The sequence below is a fragment of the Petaurus breviceps genome, unplaced genomic scaffold, assembly GCF_028583685.1.
Source record: "Petaurus breviceps papuanus isolate PSGF00001 unplaced genomic scaffold, PetGlider_PUasm1.0 90895, whole genome shotgun sequence".
In the NCBI taxonomy this organism is placed as follows: Eukaryota; Metazoa; Chordata; class Mammalia; order Diprotodontia; family Petauridae; genus Petaurus; species Petaurus breviceps.
In genome coordinates this window covers 25,371,889-25,390,760 of record NW_027187372.1, presented here as the reverse complement: position 1 = coordinate 25,390,760, position 18,872 = coordinate 25,371,889, and the positions used below count along the sequence as shown (strand labels likewise).

General features: G+C 37.2%; 1 protein-coding gene across 9 annotated transcripts in view; it reads left to right on the top strand.

Moving 5' to 3' along the window:
* KIF14 (kinesin family member 14) overlaps positions 1–8,370 on the top strand; it is a 68,661-nt gene extending 60,291 nt beyond the window's left edge. For all 9 annotated transcript variants that reach the window (XM_069074512.1, XM_069074515.1, XM_069074509.1 and 6 more), the window contains 3 exons: positions 1,519–1,593; positions 3,503–3,641; positions 5,621–8,370. In XM_069074512.1, the coding sequence (XP_068930613.1) occupies positions 1,519–1,593; positions 3,503–3,641; positions 5,621–6,012 (606 nt within the window). In that variant the 3' untranslated portion in view covers positions 6,013–8,370. The remainder of the gene's footprint in view (positions 1–1,518; positions 1,594–3,502; positions 3,642–5,620) is intronic.
* The last annotated feature ends 10,502 nt before the right edge of the window (positions 8,371–18,872 follow it).

The following is an 18,872-nucleotide window of genomic DNA, read 5'->3' as shown; positions in this document are numbered from 1 at the left end:
CAGATTCTAAGATGGTGTAGTCACTCCTCTCCTTATCAACTTCCCATCATTCTCTTTCAACAACTAAAGCTCTTCTTTGATGGTCAGAATCAGCTTCAAAATAGCAGTTTACGTTGTCATTTCCATTACCTTTTGCAGGATAACCAAGAATTAGTTAACTATTTAGCTTTTGCAGAGAAAGAACTTTAACAAATATTTGCTTAACTGAAATCTTCCTTCACTGTTCTGTAGGATGTCCTAAAAGTCATAGTCATGGACTGAACTAAAACTTTTGGAACACCTAGTTCTCCACATGTTCTCTAGTATACTCCTACAATTGTATCGCTCATTTCTTCCTCTATTAATTTTTACCTATTTTCATCATATTTCCTTCTCCTGTTAGTGTTTTCTCACAAGAGTATAATTGATTACTGTATATTGTTTCTTCAGCCTACCTCTTATCTATTTTTCCTTTTAAATAAGGGATTCCCTTCCAGAGCCATATTCCAGGGATGTGTACCATGTCATCAAATCTTCCTGATGGCCAGGAGTTCAAATTTGCCTCTTTGCATTAGGATTTCCAGTTTTGACCATGTTTGCAATTATAAAGGACACAAATTCACATACTAGAAGTTAAAAGTGGAGTAGATACTTAAAACTAATACTTATATTGGTTCCCCCAAGATATTAAAGAAATAGAAGAAAGTCTCCAGTTTTTTTTTAGTGGATTCTTTATGGAAGATTTAGTGAAGAATGTAGAAAAGAATTACATGGATGGAGGGAGGAGTTGTGGTCTGCATCAAAGGAGTGAGTGTCCCATACTGAGATCCTAGATCTATTCAATTATCAAAACATCAACATCATATTGAATATGATTCAGAATGAGTGACCCATGTATTGGGTTTTGGAAGTCTTTTCATTATGCAATAATTTGAGTTGCAGCAATAGTTGTAACAGTATTGGTCTTGTTCAGTCATCCATCTTTCTTGCCTAGTTTAAGTGTTCTGTCTGGAGGCAGGGCCTGAACTAGATGATCTAGCATAAAATGATAAAATAATAGAGTTTTAGAATTGGAAAAGACTTAGGAGATCATCTAGCCCAGAGGGGTCAAATTCTTGGGCAGCTAGCTTGAGTAGAGGGGGAGCCAGATTAAAATATAATTGATAAATAAACAAATAAAATAATTGATATAAACATTTGTTTACAAAAATACAATACAAAACAAATAATGTTATTTTGTGGTTTTCTAAGTCAATATGCAGCCCACAAAGATCCCTTTCTGTGGAAGTTAGATACCACTGATTTAGCCTAACCCACTATTTTTATGGATTGAGGTAACTAAAGCCCAGGAAAAGTGAAGTACTATATGCAAGATCACACAACATGCCAGAACCAGAACTAGAACCCCGATGTCCTGATTTCCTGGCTAATGAGTTTGTTTTATTTTTATTATACCAACATCATCTCCTTCCAGGTAAAGAATCTGTGTTCATGTAGTTCTTATTATTTCTATATCTAAATACTATAGTTTCTTTATAGGTTATAGAAAAGATGAAAACTAATGCTGTGGCATTGACCAGATCCTTTGGAAATACCATTGCTGATTGGAAAAAGGTAAGAAAGTCTTTATATTTTTTCTCATTAATTTATTTCAGTTGATTTTCTTTTTCATTTAATTGAAGCATAATCTTTTAACCTTCCTTAATTATTTCTGTTCAACAGTTTAAAATACATAGCATGAATCTAGAAGGAATCTCAGTCAAAGATAATAATTTCCTACTTTGGGTTAGCCAGGTAGCACACTGAATAGAGCACCGGCCCTGGAGTCAGGAAGACCTGAGTTCAAATGTGACTTCAAACACTTAAACACAAAACTAGCCATGTGACCTTGTTACTTAACCCTATTGCCCTACCTTCCCCTCTCCAAAAAGCAAAAAAAAAAAAACCAAAAAAAAATTCCTACCTGTGTATAGTACTTCAGTCAGCTTTTTCTACAAAGAAATAATTGGATGAAAAAGGAAATTGTGAATAATATATGTATATAAAGAGAGCATAAGGGGCGACTAGGTGGCTCGGTGAATAGAGCACTGGCCCTGGAGTCAGGAGAACCTGAGTTCAAATCTGGCTTCAGACACTTAGCACTTACTAGCCGTGTGACCTTGGGCAAGTCACTTAACCACAATTGTCCTGCCCTCCCCCCTCCAAAAAGCAAAAATAAAGAGAGAGCATAAGTGAATTAGGAAAAGTGTTAAATTCTTTTCTGTGTAATAAACAAAGATGAAAAAGCATAAATTGATTGTTGAGTGATGTATCAATAAGGATATTCTAGATTGACACTTGGTATTTTAAAGAACACATACATATTAGCAATGGGATTTACAGATGCCATCAGAATATGTGTTTAAGAATAACTTTATATATACTAAATACACATATGTATTATTATATGTGCTAATTAATCTGTTGGAAGCACCCTGGGAAAATAAAGGATTTGATAGAAATAGCTATTTCATAAAGCCATAGAACAGAAAAGCAGTGGTGAAAATAGCCATCTTAGCAGTTAGGATGGAACTGTTATTTACCATGGGTACTCCTTGGAAAGGGAAGAAAGTTTAGGGCTTGACCGTGGGCACAGAGCAGAGTACTTCTTGGCTTGGAAGTAAGAGCCCTCACTCTGACCCAGAAAATGTAAATCTGACCCCAGTCATGTAGTGAGCTAAACTTATTTTCCATTTGGACTTATTTACTGGAACTATCTTTGGGTACAAGAATAAGTAGCTACACCTATAATAGTTCTTCAGGAATTTGATTTCACTTCCAACCAGACAGCAGGTGACTTCAAATACGAACTCAGATACCTACTAACTGTGTGGCCTTGGGCAAGTCACTTCACTTCAGTCTGCCTCAGTTTCCTCAGCTATAAAATGGGGATAATAATAGGACCTACCTCCAGTTACTTAATCTTCTCTGGGCCTCTGCTTCCTTCTCTGTCAAATGAGGGGGTTTGATTGGTTGATCTTTAAGGTCCCTACCAGCTCCAATATTGTGTTTCTCTGTAAATGTACATGGGAAGTTTATATTAAATTGATTTGTCACATATTAAATTTTTATGAAGATCATAAGACCTCAGTTCATTCAGATTGGTTTAGTAGATATCTAACAAGTGTCAGCTTGTAATAATAAAGATTTTCCTTGCCAGGTCAGATAGTAAAGTTACCCTTCTACTACCTCTGCATTCTGCCACTAAACCCTTTTCCATTTTTTCATCAAAGATAACTTTTTTGTTACAGGATAATGTAAAAGAGCTTAATTTAAATTTTAAGAGGAAATTCTTATTTCATTTGAAGCATAGCTTTATAATTTTATCTTGATATTTAACATTCAAAGTATTGTTGCAAAATTTCTATTTCAAAACCACTTAACATAGTGATAAGATTATAGCCATTGAAAGTCATTCTGATAAAGTTTTACTGCTTTGTGATTCTACTGCATATTTTAAATAAGCTTTGCTTTATAAATACAGAAGGATTTTAGAGTTCAAGTTAAAGAAGAGGAGTCAGTCTATCAAGATGTGAAGAAGCTAATCAATCTTGCTACAGAATTCTTGAAGTTGGAGCATTGCTTAGAGCAAATTAGTCATATTGTTATTTCTACATTGAAAGGTATTTACCCCAAACGAGACTCATTGTTTTATCAAAGCATCTTATTGTAAGCACACTTGTCTTGCATTTTCATTAGTACTTTCAGTAGTAGCTGACTCTTGCTTATCTTCTTCATCAACTTTAAGTTCAACTGTAGTTACTGACATAATTGACATAATAGTAATTGATACCCATTTCCACTTCATTTAATTTATTTAGCACCTGCTACTTATCTCCCTTATCCTCAAAAAACCTGGCTTTAACTCTGCGACATCTTCAAGCTTCTGTTCTACACTTCACTCCTGAAAAATTAAGGCAAAGTGTGGCCTCCATTTCCTTACTGTGCATTCTTTCCTCAACTTACTGCACTTTGGTTTTTTAGTCTACCATTTTACTAAAATTGTTTCTAAAGGTCACAAGTAAATTCTTAAAATGTTAAATATGTTAGTTTTGGGGTGATTTTTTTTTTCAGCCTTCTTCCTGATTGACTTTTTGGCAGCATTTAATGTTATTGACAACTCATTTTCCTTCATCTTTTCTCATCAATTGACATCTGTGACAGTGCTCTCCTGGTTTTCTCCTACCTATCTGACTGTTTTCCTTTTTGTCTCCTCTATCTTATAAGCTTCCTTAACTTCTTGGGCTTCCCCCAGAGCGCAATCCCTCTTCTCTACAGTTTCTCCCTTTAAGATATCATACACTCTCCTAAATTCAAATTTTACCTCTGCAGATGAATCCCAAATGCAGTGATACAGGTACTAACTAGGCATGTCTCCCTGGTTGTCCTAACAGTACCTCAAATTCCAAATGTCCAAAACAACTGAATTTCTCTCCTCCTGAGCCTGTCCCTCCTCTCAACCTCCCTATTTCTGTTGATGGTACTGACATCTCCAGTCACCCAAGCTCCTGACCTCAACATTCTCTTTGATTCTTTTCCCCTCATCTTCTGTATCCAGTCAGTTGCTAGTTCCACTATCATATTTCTCAGTTCCACCTACATTCCTTCACTCATGTTGTCATACTAGTTTAGACTTTCACCTCTCACTCGGTTTATCATAATGTTCTAACTGGTTTTCTTGCCTCCAGTCTGTCTAGTAATCTTCCCTAATGCACAAGTATGATAATGTCACTCCTGCTTAGAAATCTTTGGTGGTTTACTGATGTCTAGAGCAGAGATATTCCCTCCCAACATATAGCCCCAGGCCTCATTCAGCCTACAATATTGCCAATTGCCACTATAACCAGATTACAGTTGAGAAATATTTAGTAAAATAAGTAAAAATACAGTAAAATGTAGATAATGTTGATATAGTTTTCTAAGTCAGCATGTGCCTGCAGAGTTCCTTATGTACAGTTTAGTGGCCTCATTTTTATTTGAGTTTATAGGTCTATAGGATAAAATACAAACTCCTCATCCTGGTAGTTAAAACCCTCTATGATATGACTTTGATCTACATTCCCAGCTTTGTCATTATTCTCCTTCATATACTCAGCATTACAATCAAACTAGACTACTGTCCAGTCTCAACCTGATACCTCTGTGCATTCATTCAGGCTGTCCTTTAGTGCCTGGAATATACTCTGCCTTCCCTTCTGCCTTTCAGAATCTTTTTCTTCCTTCAATGTTCAGCTCAAGTATTATCTACACTTAAAGTACAGGAGTGATATGAACTAAGTCTGGGTATTAGTTATGACACTTGATTTCTACTCAGATAATAAAAGTCCACATAATTAAAGGTGGCTATGGAGTGACTTGTACTGCAGAGACAAAGATTTACTAGTTAGTAAGGTATAGTCCTTGCTAACTAATAAATAATATTTAATAAATAATTCCTTGTTAACTAATAAAACTAATAACAAGAATATTCTCTCCCTCAGTTTAAAATACCTTGATATACTCACCTTATATTTGACCTAAAAGAAAATTGCCATCATAAAAAATTAGAAATGCCTAGAAAAATTAAAAATTGATTAGTTTGCTTTTTTTTTTCCCTGTATAGGATTAGGATCCTCCAGTGATGTTATTCTGCTCAAGAGTTGTGTTGAAAATATTTGCAGCTTCTCTCGGCATTTTAATGATAACTTCGCTCTCTTTACAACACTTTCTGATTTGACAAACACCTATGATGATAGAATATCTGATGTTGCCTCCAGGGAATTACAGTCTCTGGCCAAATCACTCCTCTTGGATTTTGAATCTGATGAAAGACTTGACTTGTTAAAACCTCAGGAAATATCTAAACAGAATAGTAAAGATGAAGAAAAACATAAACTAATGGGAACTGAACCTACTAGGAGTAAAGGTGTACCAAAACGTGTCTATAAACTCCAGACTCCATCTTCTGCTCTTTGCACAGGGGAACATTCAACCAGTAATATTCAGTGGGTATAAACTCATATGTGTGTTTATATTTTGTAACTACCCGGGAATGAAAAAAAACTTTATAAGCCACTTTGTTAATGTAGGAGGATATTTTGCATAAGATCTCACAGAAGTTCATAACATATCAGTTAACATTATGTTGGGCCTGAAGAACACCTTTATCATATTAAAGTAAAGTATCATGGAATCTTTATTTTAAAGGAAATAAATGTATGTATGTGACACCCACAAAGCCACTTGACAATTTTACCTGTGAAAAATCAGTAGACACTTAAAAGATAATCTATTAAACAAGCACTTAGTTAATTGTGAGTTCTTGGAATATCTTAAACAAAATCCCCAAATACTTATGACAAAATGAAATAAGCCATCCAAGATCAAATGTGTGGTCATGTCTTTAGTCTCTGATGGAATTATATTACTTTGAGGTGCTAGGAGTTTGAGGTTTTGGTACTATCTATTAACCGAAATATCCAGTCATGGGTTTGTTAGTTATATTTACTGGTTCTCTAAAGGTGGAAAATATGAACAGTTGGTGAAATGTGTATGTATATCTTTTCAGCTAAGACGGGTTTGTGAAAACCTGAAAATAACAGGGAAATTGCTTTTAAGGGGGTTGCTAATGAGAACTTAGCTCTCTGGTAATTTGAATTGCATTGTCGCTATTATTCTTCTTGAGGGCTTGCATAATTTTTTAATAGAATACTCAGGGGTTTTCCCAATTCTCCCTAGCTGTAAAGATAATTATCAAAATATATGTATTTTATGTTCTCAGTTCATTATACTCTAATGATTTCCTCCTAGCCCTTACTAAAAGTGTCAGTATTTAGGCAAGCAGTAGGAATGAATTTTCTGTTATATTTGCTTTCTAAAAGGTGTGTGCACCTATGCAGTGTTTATAGGATCTTATGAATGAGGATAATGTCAGAATTTCAATCCAAGTAAGAAAAGATAGAATCTGTTTTTGTGTTTGTAGAACCCCTTATCTTAGTTTATCATTATCTTATATTTTCTCTTGATGGCTTTCAGGTAGCTATAGGGTCAGAAGTAAAACTGTAGATACCATTTTCTGAAAAATTGAGAGGCAATGTCTAATTCTTTAAATCAGGCCTGCACAACCTGTGGCCTGACAAAGGATGTTGGGCGGTCTGCAGAAAAATGTTTTTCACGGGCCGCCCAAAATGCTTTGACTGGCCACAGGTTGTGCAGGCCTGATTTATATCATCAGTGTTCATAATTAGTATTGAGTCTCATTTTCCTATCCTAGAGAATGATGACAAATGAGTCTTTGTTTCCTTAAACGGTGATTTAGTTAACTGAAGAAAATCACCTTTTCCATCTAATATCCAAATCTACATTATAATAGGAGGGGAATTTACTTTCCTTTTTAGTAAATCTTTTATGCCTAATTAAAAATTGTATCCTGATGCCAGAATCTCAACCTGTTACTGAAAGAACCTAAGGAATCAAAGGTAGGACTTTTCACTCATGGCACAGTTGTTTCATTATGGATTAAAAGAAGAATTTGTAGCTGGATGGAAACTGAAGTCCGTGAGACACTTGGGCACAGAAACAAGAAATTCATTTAACTTGTAGGATCTTATATGAAAGATGAAATTAAGCATCTTTGAACTGCTTGAGAAATGTGGATAATTTGTGTTTCTGTGTGGTTGGACTGAAAGGACCATTTTCTTGACATTGAACAGTTCCTGGAAAGTAATTCTTTTAAACAACACAAGCACTTTGCCTTTTTTCTCTTTAAGTACTGATATAGCACATTACTTGTCTCGCAGAAATTGGCTGTTTGGTATAATGCATCTGTCTGATAATTGAGTTATTAATAGGAAACGTCCAGTGAGCTTCTGCCATTATACCTTAGTCATTATGTAATCTGAATGTTATTTTCAATATTTTCCAAAATGAATTGGCTTTGTTGAATTTGAGCTGTATTTTTTTCTAAACCTCAACATGATATTTTTTATATGCTTTGTATTGTAATTTCATCTCCCACGTTTTTCAGAAGTCTGGATATTTATGCATGCTTTATTTTTTTGCTTAGAAGTAGCACACATTTGGTGTGCTTCTTTAAAATGTTAGCATAGTAATTTACTATTTCATATGACCTTGCTAAGGTAGGTTTTGTCTTCACATTCATTATTTTAATCTTTACCTCATCTCATATAAACCTAGGACTATATCAGTCAAAACTTTTTAAAGTCTCTGTAAATCTTTTGTATTTATATTCTCAAATAATTGTCCCTGTATTTGAATGGGCTTTGAAACATATATCTTGCTATTCAGAATCATGCGTGTAACTGCAAAATACTGTAACAAAAATGCTTTTAATAAATCTTGTCTGGATCAGAAGTGTCACAATATTTAGTTTTTTCTATTTTATTAATATCTATTTAGCCATTTCCCCAATTCATGATTGAAAATAACATTTTCATTACTTTGCTGTAATAAAAATTGACTCTCCTAATTATGCATATAAATTTTAATGGGAGAGACAACATATATGTAAATGGGTACACACAGTATAGAGAGTAGACAGAAGAAAACCTTGAAGGGGAAGACACTAGTAGCTAGAGGGGTGAGAAAGACCTCCTGGAGGAGGTGACACTTGAGCTGAGTCTGAACAGAAGCCAGGGATCCACAAGGTAAAAGAAGGAAGAACAGTTTAGGCATGAGAGACAGCCAGTGCAAAGATGAGAAGAAGCATTGTGGGTTAGGAAGTAAGCTGGAAGGTGGCCAAGTAAGTTTAGACCATTGATTGTATAGAGGGGAATAATATGGTAAAAGACTGGAAAAGTTTGAAGGGGGCCCAGGTTTTGAAGAGCTTTAAGTGCCAAACAGAGGAGTTTATATTTGATCCTAGAAGTAAAATGAAGCCTTTAAAGTTTATTTGGGGATTTGGGTACAGCACGACATAGTCAACCCTGAGCTGTAGGAAAATCACTTGTATGGAGAATGACTTGGAATGGGGAAGAGCCTTGAGGCAGGGAGTCTAGGTAGAAATCTGTTGAAATTGTTCAGATGAGAAGAGATGAAGGTCTGAACTAGGGTATGAATCAAGAGAATAGAATGTGAGAAATACTGTTGAGAAAAATTATGAAATTTGGTAATTGATTATGTGGAGTAAGAGAGGGGAATCTAAGATAACACTGAGGTTGCAAACTTGGGTCACTAGAAGGATGGTAGTAACCTTGATGGTGATAGGGAAATTCAGGAGAAGGCTAGGTTTGGAGGGAAAGATAATAATGAGGTCTGTTTTGGATATGCTTAGTTTGAGATTCCTGTGGATCATCTAGTTGGTGAGGTAGGTCAGGATCTGAGGACAGAGACTAGAATTGAATAAATCTTGGAATCATCTGCATAAAGATCATAGTTGAACCCATAAGAGCTGATATCTTCCCATGAGAGTAGAGGAAAAGAAAAGAGGGCCTAGTACAGAGCCTTGGGATATACCCACAGTTAGTGAGCATGACACCATATCAATAAACATTTATTAAATGTCAACTATATGCCAGGTATTGTGCTAAGCTTTGGGGATACAATGTAAAAACGTTCCTGCCCTCAACGAGTTTGTAATCTATTGGGAAAGTCAACACATCAAAGAAAACTGAAAGGGGGGTGGGGTGGGAAATGGGATAGAGAAGGTACCTTGGAAGTCAAAAGTCCAAAATAAGTGCAGCTGGGTGGGAAATGAGATACCATACTTGTCTCCCCTCCTTAAATGGAGAATTAGGAACTCATGGATCTATCCTCCAATCAGAGACAGATGGTACCAATTAGGTGTGAGTACCAAGGCTGATATAATCTTATAAGATGGTGAGATTTCCCAGTGATGAGTTTACTGGGGACAAGGAGGAGAAGTTAAATCCAAAGTGAGTGCAGCCAGAGAAGTGGAAGTGGACATGAAAGAAAATGCAGCAAAAAAAAACTTTGAAAGGGCCACATCGGGATGGTGTCAGAAGGATGTGAAGTAGTTTATGGTTATAATGGAATACCATTGTGCAATAAGAAATGACTAGCAGGATGACTTCAGAAAAACCTGGGAGGCCTTATATGATCTGTTTCAAAGTGAAGTGAGCAGAACCAGGAAAACATTACATACAGTAATGGCAATATTGTATGATCAACTGTGAGTGGGTTAGCTATTCTAATCAATATAGTCATCCAAGACAATTCTGAAGGATCTATGATGAAAAATGCTATTGACCTCCAGAGAAAGAACTGGTGGAATCTGAATGCAGATTGAAGCATAACTTTTTCATTTTATTTCTTTTTCTTGCTTAGATTTTTTTGTTTTGTTTTGTGGGGCTTTTTGTGTGTGTGTGTGTGTGTGTTTTTTTTTTTTTTGCAACATGGCTAATAAGGAAATGTGTTTTACCTGTATAAGTGATACCACATTTCTTGCCTTGATAATAGGTGGGGGAAGAGTGGGAAGATGAAAAATCAGAACTCAAAAACCTTTTAAAATAAATGTTAAAAATAAATTTTAAAAAAGAACAGCGGTGGGGCAGTATATAGGAGAAAAAGGTAGTCACTAATGTCAAATGCTGAAGTCAAGAAGGATTTAGATTAGGAAAATGTCATTAGAATTGGCAGTTAATGGCAAATTAATGGTAATTTAAAGATTAATGATAAATTTAAAGAAAACCATTTTGGTTGAAGGATGAAGTTAGAAACCAGGTTGCAGAAGGGTTTGGGAGAGAGCAAGAGAACGTACTGAGTCTGTGGTGTTTTCAAGTTTAGTCAAGAAGGGGAGGAGAGAGAAAGAATAGAATTGGCGGGCATGGTAGGATCTAGTGAGGGCTTTTTGTTTGTTTCAAGAATGAGTGAGACTTGAGCATATCTGCAGGTAAGAGCGAAGTAATGTGTAAATAGAGACTGAACATTAGAGAATGTGGATGATAGGGTCAATCTACAGGAGAAACTGGGAAAGGATGATAGCAAAGCAACATGTAGTGAGGTTGACCTTGGCAAGCAGAAGGACCATGTCTTCAGAGCTTGTAGTTAATAAGGACGTAGTTGGGGAAGATGCCAGGAAGTGTGAGGGGAGAAGAGGGAGCTCTCAGTGAATAGCCTCAATTTTTTTTCAGTGAAACAAGAGGCAAAGCCCTTAGCTGAGAGGGTTAAGAGAAGGAGCAGTGTGAGAGACTTGAGAGAAGTTTGCAACAGATGCTGTGAATATTATGGGGAACTGAAGAGAAGAATTACTAGGTTGGGGAATCAGGGGAGAAGGAGGAGAAGGAGAAGGAAGAGGAGTCTTGCTGCAGTGATGTCCCAATGGACATTAACCAGTGTAAATTTCAGTAGGAAGAAGAAACTTTCAGTTGGGGATAGAATGAGGAATCAAAGACAGCTTCATGGAGGAAGTAGAACCTGAGCTGAGCTTTAGAGAAATTTTGAAAGGCAAAGATGAAGATAGACCATTCTATAGACCTTTAGAAATATTTGGGGATAGAAGATGGCATATCAAGGCCAGGGAACAGCTTGTAGGCCAGTTTGGCTAGATTGTAGAGTGTACGAAGGGAAATGTGAAATAACCCTGGGAAGGGAATTTGGAGCCAGATTGTTAGAGGGTATTTAATGCTAGGCTAAGGAGTCCGGATTTTATTCTAGATTCAACAAAGAGCCAATTATGCTGGGTTTTGAACAAAAGAATGATAAAAATGGTCATAGGTGGTGTTATATGGCCCTCCAATGCTTGCTTTATATACATTTTGATCTTCCAACAACCTTCTGATGTAGTCACTACAGCTGTAGTAACTGAGAGAAAACTGGGGCCCAGAGTCACTTCTGTTTGATCCCATAGCTAATAATTTTTAGAGGCTGGATTTGAATCCAGGTTTTCCAAGTCAAGTGCTGCATGTTTTGACCACACACATATTCTTTTAATTGTCTTAAAATCTTACTTCTTTGATGCCCTTTGTTTTTACAATACATTTACCTCCAAATATATCTTGTCAAATTTAGCAAGCTCTTTCTAGTAACAAAAATTTCAAAATAATAAGGGAGGAGGAGGGAGCAGTTCAACAAAACTGACTAACCTATTACTGGTCTGAGAGTCCAGAGGCCCTCCACATCTGTAATGAAGGGAGGAAGGTTAAGATTATCTCAACTTTCTTCTGTACCAAAGCTGGTCACTAATAATCACATTTAAGTTTTTGTTGTTCTTTCCTTTATATTGTTATACTCACTGTGTAGATTGTTTTCTTGTCTTAGCTTACTTAACATTGCATCTGTTCAAAAATGTCTTCCCATGGGTCTCTAAATTCTTTATATTTTTTAATTCTCATGGAACAGTAATATCCTATTACAGTCTTATAGAACAATTTGTTTAGCTGTCAGCTTTGTTTCTGGTTCTTTGTTACCAAAAAAAAAAGTGTTGCTATGAAAATTTGGGGACCTTCATTTATCTCTTTAACTCCTTTGAAGCATATGTCTAGCAGTAGGAACCTGGGTCAAAGAACGTAAACATTTTAAGCACTTGAAAACAACAACGATGCCATATTGTTTCCCAGAGTGTTTACACTATTTCACAGGTCCACCAAGTGTATATGTGTGTAATGTTCCAATATTATTCCCATGTTTTGTCATCTTTACCAGCTTGCCAGGTATGAGGTAAAATTTGAGATGTTTTGATTTTCATTTTTCTTATTTTTAGTAATTTGGAACAATTTTTCTTATGACTGACAATAGTTTGTAAAGCAAAGTATTATTTGCATCCTTTGACCATGTATTCATTGGATCTTTGTTTGGATGGCTTTTTGTCTTTTATGTTAGTTACCTATATATATTAGATATAATAACTATTTAATAAAATATTCTGCTTACTACTTTAGTATAGTACTAAATGACTAAATTAATTTAGATAGTATTTTTTTCTTATATTAGCACAGCCCAACTATTAGCAATGAACATCCTTCTAATCATTTATCAATCTTTAGTTCTTTTTTTTTTCTTTTTGGAGGGCAATTGGGGTTAAGTGACTTGCCCAAAGTCACATGGCTAGTAAATGTGTCAAGTGTCTGAGGCCAGATTTGAACTCAGGTCCTCCTGACTCCAGGGTCAGTGCTCTATTCACTGCACCACCTAGCCACCCCAATCTTTAGTTCTTAATGTTCTCTAAATGTACTTATGAAAATCTTGGATGTGCTTTATAGACCAAGTCTCAGATATTTCATGTGTTTTTTTTAATAGAATTTACTTTTATATTATTTACTCTTGGATTTTGTTACTGCTACATATAAATGCTAATCATTTTGTAGATTTATTTTGTATCTCAGAACTTTATTGAAACCATTAGGAGAAGAAAGGAAGGGAAGAAGTAAGTGCCTACTATGTGCTAGTTTAAAAAAATACCCTGATTGATCCTCATAACAGTCCAGGGAGGTAGATGCTATTATTATTCTCATTTTATATTAGAGAAAGCTGAGGCAGGTAGATTTTGTTTTGTTTTGTTTTTGGTGAGGCAATTGGGGTTAAGTGACTTGCTCAGGGTCACATAGCTAGTAACTCTCAAGTGTCTGGTCAGAGGTCGGATCTGAACTCAGGTCCTCCAGACTTCAGGGCTAGTACTCTATCCACTGTGCCACCTAGCTGCCCCAATTTTTGTTTTGTTTTGTTTTTGACTGAGACAGGTAGATTAAATGATTAACCTAGTGTCACACAGCTAGTAAACGTTGGGGGCTGTATTTGAAATCAGGTTTTCCTAACTCCTATCTAGCTACCTCAATTATTAATTATCTCCATTTTTCTTTTTCTTTTTTTTTTTTTACTGATTCTCTGAGATTTCCCAAGTAAACATTTATTTCATCTACAAATAGAGATAATTGGATAATCTCTTTGCCAATGTTTATGCCTTTAATTTTTTTCTCTTGTTTTATTGCTATTGCTAACATTTCTGGTACTGTGTTAAGTAGCAACCATATGTTACCAGTGATGACTTAGCATATATAGCATCATTGAGGATTTGTATGACAGAAGAAAGAGACAGGTTAACTGTGTGTAAAGTGAGAACAAATGGACAGCCTAAAAACTGTACCTATTTCCAAAGAGAATTAGAAGAATTGGAGGAAAATCGCTGTGTTCATAGGACTGAAGAATTTCAGAGTTGGGAAGTGATCTCAGAGTTTATCTAATCTAACCCATTCCTGAAAATGAATTGACTTGACAAAAACAATCTGATAACTGGCCCTGTAGCCACTATCTGAAGACCTCCGTTGTGGAGGAACCAGCTACCACCAAAGACTGCCCATTCAAAGTTGTCTTGGGTCTAAATTAGAACATTTTCCCTCCCAGCAAGCCTCTTTGCAACATCTACCTGTTGTTGAGTTGAGATCTTTATATGATTTATGGAAAGAATGGAGAATTGCCCCAGATAAGGTGTGAATAGGTTGCCATCTCTATCCATGGAGAAAGAGCCCACACTAACTAACCCTCAGATCCATAACTTGCAAGTTACTGATCCATCAGAGTATTGTCCAAAGGTTGCTCTAATCTGAGGGCCAACGTGAAGGTTTGCTGAATGAATGATTGAAAGCATGCTACTCTAGTAATATGGATGCCACCCCTAAATGCAAATATTTCACCTTGATTTCATTCAATAAACATTTTTTAAGCTCTTGGGGCCTGTAAAGTCCTACAGTAATATAAACAAACCTCCTTGTGAAGTGACTGGCTCTCTCTTTCCCACAATAAACATGTATCATATTGTTTGCAAAAATGCCATTGTAAAATAATGCATGTGCTTATCATAGTCTTTTTAATATTCCCAATCAGAAGAAATATGACTTCTCCATCTCATTTCCAAATTCCAAAGAAATATTGGTTCAGCTATGGCTTGATTTCCCAGTAGCACTCTGTGCTGACAGCCTGAACTTTATGAAGCGTCCGGACCTCATCAAATTAAAGGTGAACCTTTTCACCTTTGACCTCCTGAGTCCAAGTCTAGCTGGACTGGCCCCAAATAACAACATTGGATGATTTGCCCTTTTGTTGGGTGTCGAGGGCAGCAATGAAGCAACAAGCTGCGACATTTCCCTTTGTTGGTTGACTTGGCATCAGACAGTTTTCTCGATTTGAGAAAGTGACATGATGACAGAGGAGGGAAGGAGGGGATGAAGTGAAAATCTGCCTGACCTGAAATGTGGGCTCTAAGCCTTGGCGCCATCATAATAGAATGTTTCTATGAATTTCCTTTGGTTTCCAGCCCTGCTTCTGTATGAGTTGTCACTGTGAAAGCCAGGGAAGACGTGGGCTGAAAAATTAGGCCTTTGAGTTTGTGCGACGGTCCTTCCTCACACACAGACCCGGCACTGTTTGTGGTGGGTGAGGAGGTGGGCTTGGCCGGATCTTGGATGTGCTTCATCTTGACTCCGCAAGCAAAACCGAATCCACTTTGAACTTGTTCTCTCCCCGTTGGTGCCCTTGTCGCAGTTATTCATCACCCACGTGCTTCCCTCTGACGATGTATTACGGCTATACATCATGGAAGTGAGCTACCGCTTTCCTAATGCATTGCCCTTATACATCAACAAAGCGAGCTGGGCCTCTCATAATATATTAGTGTAATACACTATCAGGGGGAGGCATATTGATAGAGGAAAGCTGGTCGATCTATGAATTGTGGATATCTAGAAAGTTCAGGTCAAGAGAGTAATGCAGATTTCAGGTTGGATTGATGTGGCTATGAATGGTATTTTATGATATAAAGTTTGCCTCTGGTTTAGAAAGTAATTTAATGTGGGTGACAGGTCAGGTTCAGGTTAAGAGAAGTTGACATGGTGAGATATCTGTAGATCTTGGAAGATGTATTTCAGGAATAAATTACAAATCTGGATACTTTTATTTCATTCTGGATGTGTCAGAGGGCATATCAGAAAATGGGCAGGAGATGGAGAGGAGGGGGGAAGAGGAAAGTTTTGCCCATAAAGCAAAACTGTTCCCCTTACCCTTCTTGCCAGAAGGACAAAGGAAATGTTATTTGTGTTTGTGTCCAGTCAAAGAGAGCATATTGTTGACTGCCTCCAGAGGGGCTGTTGCATATGGGAGTTGGACAAAATATATGCAAAGGCGGAGAAAGCTGGCCACAGTAATAGACAAGAGAGAGTTAACATGTACTCTAAACATAATCATGCTGTATGTACAGCAGTGTATCTGTTCAGAATTAGGCCACTTCTTTCTGGGCCAGATGGGAAGTGATTCTCTTCCTCATGTGTTGTAAACCTTTGTTCGCCATCCAGCAAAATACCAGGCAAACAAGGCTTGCAAATTAGCCTCCACATATGAGCCCAGTACCATAAAAAATCAAGCCTAGGTGCCAGATTGGAAAATAATCATTCTTATTTTTAAAATTAGTTTTTATACTCAGTAGCAAAGTTTATATCTTTTGTGAGATGGGTATAATGGAGAGAATACAGAATTTGAAGTCAGAAGATTGAGTTCAAGTCCTGGTCTCCGACATTTAGTGATAACTGTGATTTTAGGCAAGTCACACATCATGATCTTTAACTTCCTCATTTGTGTAGATATCCTTGTTGTTGTTGGCTCTTCATTCTCGAAGAGGACCAGTGATGTCATAAAGGTCATATCTTGACTTGGGTGTGAATCTGTGCAAAGTTGTCAGCCTCACACTCTCCTCCAGAGTCAAACCTTTGGCTCTGAGACTATAGTCAAAGCACCACCTCACAGTGTCCAGTGCAACTCTATGATATAAGTTACAGACAAATTGCCAATTTCCAGAGGAGGGGATTTCCATAGCAGGAGAAGGGAGAATAAGCATCTACCACATGCTAGGGAGGGCACCTAGGTGGCACAGTAGATAGAGCAGTGGGACCAAAGTCAGGAAGACTCGAGATCAAATCTAGCTGCAGATACTTACTAGCTGTGTGACCCTGGGCAAGTCACTTAACCCTGTTTGCTTCAGTTTCCTCATCTATAAAATGAGCTGGAGAAGGAAATGGCAAACCATTTCAGTGACTTTGCCAAGAAAACTACAAATGGGGCCATGTCCAGATGCAACTGAAATGATTGAATAATAAGGAATTGTACTAAGTGCCTTACAAATGTCATCTCATTTGATCGTCACAACAACCCTGAGAAACAGGTGCTGTAACTATTCCCATTTTACAGTTGAGAAAACTGAGGCAAATATAGGTTAAGTGATTTGCCCAAGGTCACATAACTAGCAAGTATCTGAACCTGGATTTGAACTCATTTCTTCTTGATTCTGGACCCGGCTTCCTATCCACAAAGTCTCCATCTAGCTGTCCAAAGTTACCTATCCCAATGAAGTCACAAATCCAGACTGAAATGAAAACTTTGCAGGGATCGTGTAATAAAGAGCTTTGTAAACCGTAAAGTACTTTATAACTATGAGGAATTGTTAGAGTTTTAGATGTCATTGCTTTTGATCATCTTCTGCCACACTCACCTACAACTCTGTGGGTGACAGGAGTAGTACTTAGCACAGTATAGCAGTTCTGTTACATAGTAGGTGCTTAGTAAATGATTGATTGTGTAGTAAGGACAGTATCCAAGAACAGGGGCTTTTTTTTTGCCACTTCCCACAAACCCTCCCACCTATGGATTTTTATCTGGTGTGGTTGCTCTCTTAGTATTTATCTGATGACTCCAAAATGTGGGCTAGATTTGGAGTCAGTAGGACCTGCATTTGAATATATGAGTTGATTAGATTAAACTACCTCCAAGGTCCCTTCCAACTCTGAACCTACAATGCTATGATGGTCTGATGAAGGTTCCTACTGGGCCTTAGGCTCAGGCACTTTGCTCTTAGCGCCCTGGGAAGTTTCAGAAGAATCAGTGTAACTTTGGGCTACTGGGTGGCATGGGGTATAGAGTACTGGACCTTGAGTCAGGAAAGACCTGAATTTAAATATGACTTCAGATTAACTATTGTGATCCTGGACAAGTCACTTTTAAGCTGTCTGCCTCAGTTTACTGAAATGTAAAATGAAGATAACATCATCACCTATCTACATCTCAGGATCGTTGTGAGGATCAAACAAGATAGTATTTGTAAAGCACTTGGGCCCATAGTAAGTGCTGAGTAATCTCTCATTTCCTTTTGAAGAGCTACTTTTTAAGGCCCATTTAAACATTTAGCAGCATCTTTCTGTCCTATAAATGCAGTGAGGAGCAAATGAACACAAAGAATTCTTTTCAATCAGCCATAGAAAAGCAAAGTACTTGGAAAGTCAGAGTGTTGCAAGAGGGACGGACAGCTATCACTAGTGGCACCTCCAGGTGAACCAGGAAACCTTCCACTTCATTAGCATTCTACTAAGTAGCAACCTGGGCCTTAGTCATGGTCCTGAGTCCCTGGGCTTCTTTCTAAGCAAAGAGACTCCCTTCCTTTTAAACTTTAAAAAAACGAAAGGGAGAAGAGACAATTCATCTTTGTCAAAAACATCCCCAGGAAGGGCTACTAACTCCAAAGGAAATGGAATGTTTTGTTCCCAAAGAGAGGCTTTCCCCAGTTGGGGCCAGACAGGACAGAAAGGGCCTGTGTTCCATTCCTATCATTCTGGGCCGTTGAGAACTATGGCCCTATTGTGCAGGAGTGGCTGCCGTGAGTCCCCTGTGAACCCAGTCCTTGTGCCAGCTGTCTTAAGGACTGTTCTGTTCTTCTCCTCATTAGACACATTCTCAGGGCAGCATTCCATACTAGAGTGGAAAATGGCACAAAACCAATGCATGCAGCAGTAATGATGAAAACAAGCAAACTTTTTAAAAAAATGCAGCCAGACATTTTCTCAAAGGTTTGATCTTTAATGAGGGCATACCATATAATTAAAAACTAATCCATATCTTAATATCATAATGCTGGAAATCCCCTT